Source organism: Homarus americanus, unplaced genomic scaffold (genome assembly GCF_018991925.1).
Source record: "Homarus americanus isolate GMGI-L3 unplaced genomic scaffold, GMGI_Hamer_2.0 scaffold594, whole genome shotgun sequence".
Classification (NCBI taxonomy): Eukaryota; Metazoa; Arthropoda; class Malacostraca; order Decapoda; family Nephropidae; genus Homarus; species Homarus americanus.
Window position 1 is genome coordinate 96,603 of NW_024717891.1, and position 10,399 is coordinate 107,001.

General features: G+C 42.9%; 1 protein-coding gene across 1 annotated transcript; it reads left to right on the forward strand.

Moving 5' to 3' along the window:
- The first annotated feature begins 421 nt into the window (after positions 1-421).
- Positions 422-10,177, forward strand: LOC121859051 (glutenin, low molecular weight subunit-like). The gene is made up of 3 exons (XM_042355709.1): positions 422-500; positions 889-893; positions 9,725-10,177. The coding sequence occupies exons 1-3, from the start codon at positions 422-424 to the stop codon at positions 10,175-10,177; spliced, it is 537 nt and encodes a 178-aa protein (XP_042211643.1).
- The last annotated feature ends 222 nt before the right edge of the window (positions 10,178-10,399 follow it).

Genomic DNA, 10,399 nt, shown 5'->3' on the forward strand with positions numbered 1-10,399 from the left:
GGAGCATCGAGGTTACCATTATCCATGAACACCTTACAAATGGTAAACTTAACGTTGGCGGACAACGGAAAAGGTATACTATAAGGATAGTCTTAAGACAAACCTGAAAAAGTGCCAAATCGAACCCCTCACCTGGGAGACGATCACTCCACACCGTAACGTGCAGGAAAGACGCTGCTGCCGCCCTTCCCACACTACAGTAGATGTAGCCCCCCACACGCACAACATCTGTGGACGACCCTGCCGGTCTCATATCAGCCTCTCCAGTCACCTCAGATCTCACCAACAAAGGTGACATCCCTAATAAGTCATATCATTGTGTCATAGCTGGATGATTATCATACTCGATTATGAGTGACAACAAAACAGTAGTAGTAGTGTGTGTGTGCGATTTTAACGTACAAATTGCATATCAGAAAACATGTTGTGCCGTCATAAGGAAGTGAACCGAACTATTACTAACAAGATAAGTTACTGCAGAGATAAACCCGATACTCAGGGTAAGTTAGAGAGGTAAAAGGAAAACCGGGAAGACGTGATGACGGGGGAGGAAAGAGGAAAAAGATTAAAGGAGAGAACTTGAAGAGGTGAAGAGACAAGAACAGAGATCAGTCAGAACAATAAGAGGATTACTGGAATCTGGATACTTATGGAAAATTAAATTCTTCCGTCAAATAACACAGAATGAAGGGATAATGGTAGAGATATCCATGAATAAAATTATGGGTGAGAGTCAGGGGAAGGCAGAGACTTAGAAGGATATCTTGACCTTATCTGAGTTACCTAAAGGCCACTCACTAGAGGTGGTCATACCGAGGGAAGGATGCCAGTGGTCTGTGTAGGATCCCCAATTGTTTTTGATAATTTTTGTCAATGGTTATTTTGAAGCCCAGGTCTGTTCTTGATTCCATAGTTTGGGCTGGTAGACCGTTCCATAGGAGGTGATCTCCGAACAAAAGCAGCAGCCCAGAAGTTATGTTACAGCCTGGATGAAATGTCGACTGTCCTTCTCTCTCCTTCGGTCGGCTTTTCTCTGCCTCAGGGGAACTAGAGCTTCGGCCCCAAAGCCGACAACAGTTGCAGATATTGACTATGAGGCTACAGTCACTGAATGCCGCATAGATCTGCAGCTCAACTAATTCAACACAACTAGGATAGCTACTTATGTATTAGGATATTTAATTTTAAGGTAATAAAATGGAGGCGAAGGTGTGGCTATTGGGGGAGGCTGGAGGAAACGTTAAAAAAAAAAGAGAAAAAAGTAGTAGTATAGTAGTAGTAGTAGTAGTATAGACTAGTAGTAGTAGTAGTAGTAGTAGTAGTAGTAGTAGTATAGACTAGTAGTAGTAGTAGTAGTAGTAGTAGTAGTAGTAAATAAATATGCTATGGAATTGGATTATTGGATTACAGGTGTCATATAGACGAGCACCTCGGGGACGTCTCAAAGCCGCATATCCAACGAGGGAAACACTTTGTATGGGTCTTATCATGAATAGTGTATAAGGTGGGTGTGGCTCAACGCCTACCTGACAACAATATATACGTCTAGGAGTGGCTGCTTCCCTCTATGTGTCCAATGTACTTTTCTCTGTCTTTGTTTTTAACGGATATATATTCTGTTATAACGGATATATATTCTGTTATAACGGAAATTGTTACTACGGATATATTCTGTTTTAACGGATTTATTCTGTTAAAACGGATATATTCTGTTATAACGGATATATTACTGCTATAATTGACATATTTCTGTTACAATGAATACATTATTTTTTTATTAGATATATTTCTATTACAGTCTGTCGTAAAAGTTGTGTAATATTACGTACTAACTATATGAATACTAGAGTTCATTTACGTTGATATTGTGAATAAAATAATTTATGTGTCTGTGTGTGTATGTATGTATGTATGTATGTATGTATGTATGTATGTATGTATGTATGTATGTATGTATGTGTGTGTGCGTGCGTGTGGGTGTGTGTGTGCGTGAGTGCTCTTAATGACTCAAATACGTATAGAGTATACTTGTTTATCAACGTGCGTGTGTATGCGCATATACTGTATATATGCGTGTGTGCATGTGGGTGTGTATCAACGTGTGTGTACGTACTGTGTGTGTATATGTGGGTGTGAACGTACATGAACCCTGCACCCCGGGTTTGGGAGGGAGGGAGGGAAGGAGGAGGGGGAGGTGAGGGAGGATGGGGAAAGGTGGGGAAAGAGGGGAGGGGGGGGGTGGAGGAGGGGATGTGGGGGAGGGGAGGAGGAAGGCTGGGGAAAGGAGGGGAAGGAGGGAGGGAGGGGGGGATGGAGGGAGGGGGATGCGGGGGAGGGGGAGGGAGGATGGGGGAGGGGAAGGAAGTAGGAGGGGGAGGGGTTCCACTGACACATTTCCTGGGGCGATTATTTATAAAGTAAGTGTGTTCCCTTATTGTACTCCATTACAGTGTAGACGGGATACAGTAACACACCTTCAACTCTTCAGGTATACTGTAATAGTCTATCCAGGAATACAGAAATAGATGTAATTATTTAGAGTGTATTCAGGAGTCATCACGAAGCTATTTATAGAATTATTGAGGTGAGCTAAACGATAATTCAAGAGTTAACATAACCCTCATATAAGAATTATTAAAAATTATCATACAAAGATTCATTAGAAATTATCAAGAATTACCTAACGTAGAGCTCACTTAGATGAGACCTTTAAGGAAATTTGTATAACGGTAAAAGACATATTTGAAAGTATACACACTCTCTCGGTGAAAAATATATACTAACAAATTAGCATAATCTAATGAAATACATTTTTAGAAACCCTGCTTCCAAGGCGTCCGTCATCTTAACAGCAGAGGAAGTTGAAGATAATCAGAACTTGTGATAAAAAACAAAATTCATGCCCTGGATATTTCGATATTTGGGAACTCTTAATCTGTCTGGATAATATGAAAGTTTTTTTTTTTTTACCTCGTAGTCTTGGGAGTGAGAATCATGGTCCATATTTTTGGGGTTAATTTTTTTTTTAATTTTTCGGATGAGTTATTCTTTATTCGAGTTTATTTCATGTTTGTATATTTCCTCTCTCTTGCTTTGTCCTTCCTTCATTCCTTCCTTGTTTTTCTGCCTAACTCCATCTTTCTTTATCTCCCTCCATCTGTCTTTCTTTCCCTCTTCCTAAATTCCTCTTCCTCCATTTCCTCTCTTTCCTTCTCTCTCTCTCCCTCCCTCCGTCCATTGTATCCACCTTCTCTCCCATATCTCTCTCCTTCAGTACCCTCCCACCTCATCTCCCATCCTCCACTACCACCATCTCTCATGTCCTGAGTGGCAAGTGGTGTAGCGTCTCTCAACGGCTCATTACCAAGGCATTATCACCCGTATTCCTTCTTACCTGGCCAGAGAGAGAGAGAGAGAGAGAGAGAGAGAGAGAGAGAGAGAGAGAGAGAAAGAGAGAGGCAAGGTTGTACCGTCATTGATTCTGTTTAGTCGTCCGCGCCGAAGACCCGACCCCTCATTATAGCGCATCCTAGGAGGTCAGGTGTGTGTAGGAGGTCAGGGTTGTAGGAGGTATAGGAAGTCAGGTGTGTTGGTTTGTGTTGGAAGGTCAGGTGTGTAGGAGGACATGTGTGTAGGTGAAGTGTGTGGGAATCCAAGTGTGTAGGGGGTCAGGTGTGTAGGAGACCAGGTACGTAGATCAGATGTGTAGAAGGTCAGGTGTGTAGGTTAGTTGTGGAAGGAGTTCAGGTGTGTAGGTCAGGTGTGTAGGAGGTCAGTTGTGTAGGACGTATAACCAGGTTAATCTAATCTAACCTAAATTGACTTGACTTAACGCTAACCAAACCTAACCTAATCTAGCCTAAATTAACTTGACTTAACGCTAACCAAACTTAACCTAACCTACATGGGAGACGTATGAGCGGAGGAACTGTGTTATTGTAGGGCGGTGAAACTCCTTAAGGATCACCTGAAGGAGTGGCAGCAGGTGTGTGAAGTCTCTGACCTATAGCCTCTAGGGATGACCTCCTCCTTCCCAACCTCCAATGCCTCTCTCTCTCTCTCTCTCTCTCTCTCTCTCTCTCCACATAGCAGCAACAACGTCCCATACTTCTCCATTACTTTCTAATTGGTGAAGATTGAGATTGGTTCCGCTGTCGTTAAGTTTATGTAACAACAACAACAACATCAATTACATGAACAACAACAACAATGAGGAGATTGGGTGGGCTAAGCTGAAGTAAGGCTCTGTGTGTGTGTGTGTGTGTGTGTGTGTGTGTGTGTGTGTGTGTGTGTGTGGAGAACGTAAAAGAAAGTCACAGAAAGAAGAAACATTTTATAAAGATAACATTAACAGGTTAGGTTAGGTTAGCGTTAGGTTAAGTTAGGTTAGGTTAGCGTTAGGTTAAGTTAGGTTAGCGTTAGTGATGGACAGGCTAAAAGAAACACCTATGTGAATTGTTTCTATCCTCTAGGCGCCACAGTCCTAAAGATTCCTGCACTATTTCTTTATTCTCGTAATTGGGAATGAGTGAGCACGTTCAGGTGTGGTGGAGGAGTCTCAGAGCTGTTTGGAATTCATTTTAAAACGGTTAATCTCGTGTATAAGCGGGCCAGTTGCAGGTACATTCCCCTTCACTAGTGTGTTTACAGGGGCTCGTTATATAAACATTCCACAAATCATTATCTATGAAATATCTGTTTTAATATTGTTTTAATTTGATTCCACATTATGTTTACTATTGCGAGTTTCCTTCTGTCGAATGTAAACAAACACAGCGCTACCACACTGCACCAAACCTGAGGAGCCCCTGTAAATGCCACACAGGTGAAGGGGACTGAACACCTCCAATTAGAGGAAAAAAATTCACGAGGGAGCCTTTGAAGATTTAAGAAATGATAAATCCTTTTGACATCTTTACGTGGCAGGTTTAAGTCCCTTATAGGTGGAGTGCGTCACTGGTAGTCTATCAGCACCAGGCTAATGGTTTTCTTTTAGAAGGGAAGGAGAGAAAGAAGGAAGAAAATGGAATATGCAGGAGAAGGAACTATGTTTACTTATTTTAAAAGAGTATAATAACAACCCGGCTTACGAGGGGTGAGAAAACAAAACAAGTGGGTAATGTAAGGGCGTGTGTGTGGGAGATAAAGGTGATGACATTAGTTCAAGGAATAAAGGTGTCCTATGAGCGAGGGACCTACGATAATATCAATTTAAAGGCTATAGGGACAACAGTCTCTATAGGTAGATGGAGACGAGGAATCATATGTGAGTTAACATGAGGGTGGGTGAGGCGACCTTCAGGGTGTGTGGGTGAGGCGACCTTCAGGGTGTGTGGGTGAGGCGACCTTCAGGGTGTGTGGGTGAGGCGACCTTCAGGGTGTGTGGGTGAGGCGACCTTCAGGGTGTGTGGGGTGAGGCGACCTTCAGGGTGTGTGGTGGGTGGGAGGCGACCTTCAGGGTGTGTGGGTGGGAGGAAGACCTTCAGGTGTGGGGTGAGGGGACTAGGTGTGTGTGGGTGAGGCGACCTTCAGGGGTGTGTGGGGTGAGGCGACTCAGGGGTGGGTGAGGCGGGGGTGGGGTGAGGCGACCTTCAGGGTGTGTGGGGTGGAGGGTGACCTTCAGGGTGTGGGGAGGAGGCGACCTTCAGGGGTGTGTGGGGTGGGAGGGGGCGGACTCAGGGTGTGTGGGGTGAGGCGACTCAGGGTGTGTGGGGTGAGGCGGACCTTCAGGGTGTGTGTGGGGTGGAGGCGACCTTCAGGGTGTGTGTGTGTGGGTGAGGGCGACTCTCAGGGTGTGGGGTGAGGCGACCTTCAGGTGTGGGGTGAGGCGACCTTCAGGGTGTGTGGGTGAGGCGACCTTCAGGGTGTGTTGAGGCGACCTTCACGGTGTGTGGGTGAGGCGACCTTCACAGTGTAAATATATGACCTTCACCTCCCCTCACTTCCTTTCTGCCTCCCTCCCTCACCTCCCTGCTTTCTTCACGTTATTTACTTACTCTCTTCACTCATCCCTTCCCCCCTTCCCTCTTCTTCCTCCTCCTCCTGCCTTCCATCTTCCTTCCCCTCCCTCCTTCCCTCTTCCTCTCCCACCCGCCATCCTTCTCCTCCCTCAAACTTAACCATAGGATCAACTATGACAAGGTAGTGAGCATAAGTGTATAAAAATATTGTAAATAAATTCTCTTGTGGTAAAAAAAATCATAAGAATTGTAAATGATTCTTGAGGTTTATATATCTAAATCTTGTAAATGAGCTCTGAGGTGTATAATCATAAAACAAAATCTTCCCATCAATTGTTTACCCCAGCGGTAGTGTTGACGAGGTGGTGGTCGCTTATACCACAACAACTAAGGTAAAATTAAGAGTAAGTTTAAAGAAAAGTCTATTGAATTACATCTAACAACTACTTTATACCACAACAACTAAGGTAAAATTAAGAGTAAGTTTAAAGAAAAGTCTATTGAATTACATCTAACAACTACTTTCATTGACAATGTAATACAGTAATTATGATTATTTATGAAAGCAGCAGCAGTGAAAAAATGAAAGTTTTATTAGGAAAGGAAATTTATTTTATTGTCCACGGATTTTTTTTTTAACAGCAACAAAAGATAATCATGGGAAAAAATAAATAGAATGTGATGTTTTTTTAAAGAAAGAAAGAAAGAAAGAAAGAAAGAAAGAAAGAAAGAAAGAAAGAAAGAAAGAAAGAAAGAAAATAAGGAGAATTATTAAAGGAACGAAGTAATGTAGAAAAGTGTAATGATATGTAATGAAAGAATATTTGTTTTAAAGATGATAGAGAAAATTGATAAAAAATAAGTATTATATAATGAAGTAATTGTCGTGATTTGGAGCCATGAATTAAATTGTTCTTCTTTTATGTTGAGGAAATGAACATAATTCACTAACACACGAAGCGTTGTGTTGTGTTGTGTTGTGTTGTGTTGTGTTGTGTTGTGTTGTGTTGTCTTGTGTTGTCTTGTCATGTAACTCAGGGCTAAAACACAAAGGAAATTCACTGGTAACTCAGAGGTAACTCACGGGTAACTCACGGGTAACTGAGAGGGTTACTCACGGGTAACTCACGAGTAACTCACGGGTAACTATCAAACTCTAGCAAGACCATATCATAAATACGTTCCGGATACCAAAATCATCCCAAAAAAATTATGGAAATAGATCGAACGGAAGCCGAATATTTTGGCTACGGATTGACAGACATCATCAGCAGGTACTGTACTGTATATCCCCCGGGAACTTTGTCTTTCGCGGCAGGGGATAAGATACAGTACACTAAAAGAAGGAAGAAGACTTTAATGACAAGAATTCGTGAGAGGAGAGAGAGAGAGACGGAAGGAAATGGCGCTGTAAATGTCGAGTACTTACTTCCGGTTCCTCTCACCCGGTGGCAGCACAGAACAGAGAAGAAATATTGACGAGCTCAGCATCTCTACGAAAACAAAACAGACGAAACAAAACCCAAGAAAAGAGAAAAAAAAGAAAGTATTTGTGTGTGTAAGAAAGGAAAAGAAAATTGAGGTTAGAAAGTGTGAATATTGTTTTTCGATCCTGGTGAGTGATTGTTACGCATATACAAACCTGACTATGAATATTGGTACGAAAGCGAAGAGAAAGCGAACAGAAAAGAGGATAAAAGGAGATAGAGAAGGCAAAAGTGAAAGCAAAAAGGCTATACCAGAGAAAGAAAAAAGAACAAATAAAAAATCCCAGAGAAGAGAAAGCAAAAAGAAAAAGGACAAGGAAAAAACGGAAATAGAAAGTCAAATAATTTTTTTTTAAAGTAAAAAAAGAAACTACAAAAAAGAAAGCAAAATAAGAAACTTTCTCAGGACAGGAAGATAGAAAACAACATCGTAAATTGTCAGTATATAGTTCGTTTCAGCCTTGGCAGAGAGGATGCAGAGAAACAATATCGACAAGAGAGAGAGAGAGAGAGAGAGAGAGAGAGAGAGAGAGAGAGAACGAGTACAATACAGCTGGCTAAGTTCTTGATGCTTATTTATACTTTAAAACAAACAATCACTTCCACACAGCATCTAAGAACTAGAAAGGATACCACCTTCTCTCATACATAGAGCCATACAGCCTCTCAGCATACGAAAGTTAAAACAAAACAGAACACACAGGCACATAAAGCCTCCCCGAACCCGTGCCTTATCTGGCGTCGGGGAGTAGTGCAAGGTGGTGATGATAACCCGCTTGTGTTTCTCGCTTAGCACACAACAATGGCTCCTTCCCCCCACCCCCGGCGGTTAGATTAAAGTAGGAACGAGAACTCTAAATGGCCACCACCACCTCCTACCATGAACGAGTCGCTGAGTGTTATCAAAGACGAGGACACATACAAATAAATATGGAGAGAAAATAACAGTAGTGAATGCGTATAGCTTATTCAGGGATCATGATTATATTTCTATTCAATTACGAGGGCTGTAAAGGGTGTTGGGAGAGTGTCTTTGTGGTGAGGTAAGGAGGTAGGGAGGTAGGGAGGGAGGTAGGGTGTGAGGGAGAGAGGGGGAGAGGGAGGCAGGGAGGGAGGGAGTAGGGGAAGGAAGAGGGGGTGGAAGGAGGAAAGATTCAAGATGGGGGTTAGAGAGGGAGCAAGGGAGAAGAGGTGGAGGAAGTGAGAGGGAGGAAAGGTAGGAAGGAGAAAAGGAGGGAGGGAAGGAGAGTGAGTGTGGGAAGGGGGTTAAATGGTCACTGGTGCAACTTGGGAAGCAGAGAAAATATTCATTCAGCTTTTTAAGAAACAAAATCAGCCGTATCTTTATCTTTTAATGATAATATTCTAATCCAAGATCCATTTAAGATTATGTTTACTTTCCTCGTGTCGGGATCGTGTTATCTTCTTAATCTAAATAAGAAGAAAATAACACCAACAGAATAATAGTCATTTTAAACCAACGAATTAACAATAACTTTAACATGTAATTACTATTTTTTTCTAAGTTGAATCTTATAATCTTCTTTCAACTAAATAATTAAGAAAAAAATCAATGTATTGTTTAATGTAGTGTGTGTGTGTGTGTGTGTGTGTGTGTGTGTGTGTGTGTGTGTGTGTGTGTGTGTGTGTGTGTGTGTGTGTGTGTGTGTGTGTGTGTGTGTGTGTGTGTGTGTGTGTGTGTGTCTATGTGTGTGTGTGTGTGTGTAGCCGAGTAACTCACCTTATACAATATAAAATCAATATAACCAACCAATAACGTGTATTGATTTATTCTAATTAGATGTTGTCAAAAAGAACCAACATAATGAGCAAGAAATTCCAATCAACCTTCGTGTGTTTGTCCTGTGATCGTGTGCAGGACGGAGGAGCCCCTGGTGGTAGAGTCTCTTTGGCTAAATATAATCATTGGGGACTAAAGGAAACTGCTTTAATCCCTTACCGTCTCTCTCTCTGTCTCTCGTCTTGCCTGTGATTGTCTCTTCCTGGCTTTCTCTTTCAAGTTGCTTTGATCTTCCTCCTTGAGATAATTTACATTAAAGTCCAACCACGTTCATGAGTGTAGCAGCGTCTTTAATAGTCGTAACAGGAAATGAAAGATGGTGATGATGAGATAATGGTGTGGTGATTCAGGGAGTCAGTGGTACGGTGGTTTCAGTGAGTAAGTGATTCAGTTATACAGTGAATCAGGTAGAGATACAGAGTTAAGCAGTAATATCAACGACTCAGCCTTACAATCATATGTAGTTATACCACCAGAGCAATGAGCAACCACAGCAGGTCGTCGCCTTCAGCCAACCACAGCAGGTCGTCGCCTTTAGCCAACCACAGCAGGGCGTCGCATTCAGCCAACCACAGCAGATCGTCTCCTTCAGCCAATCACAGCAGGTCCTTCCCTTCAGCCAACCACAGCAGGTCGTCTCCTTCAGCCAACCACAGCAGGTCGTCGCCTTCAGCCAACCACAGCAGGTCGTCTCTTCAGCCAACCACAGCAGGTCGTCGCCCAGCCAACCACAGCAAGTCGTCGCCTTCAGCCAACCACAGCAGGTCGTCGCCTTTCAGCCAACCACAGCAGGTCGTCGCCGCCAACCACAGCAGGTCGTCGCCTTCAGCCAACCACAGCAGGTCGTCGCCTTCAGCCAACCACAGCAGGTCGTCGCCTTCAGCCAACCACAGCAGGTCGTCGCCTTCAGCCAACCACAGCAGGGCTAATTGGCCGTGAGAGGGCGAGTGAGCGTTTAATGATGATGAACAGGGGAGTGAAACAGCTCGATAAAGTTGAACTGCTAGTCAAGAGGGAGAGAGAATAGCCGATGGTCAGAGAGCCTTCTGTCCTAATGAATCCTAGTCTTAATAGGTAGTTGTTCTGATAGGCTCCTGTTCTGATCAATGGCTGTCCTGATTGGCTCTAGCACTAACCTTGAAATAATATCA

Coding starts and splice junctions, on each gene's coding strand:
- LOC121859051 (XM_042355709.1), top strand. CDS start 422: ATGTTGTGCCGTCATAAGGAAGTGAACCGAACTATTACTAACAAGATA.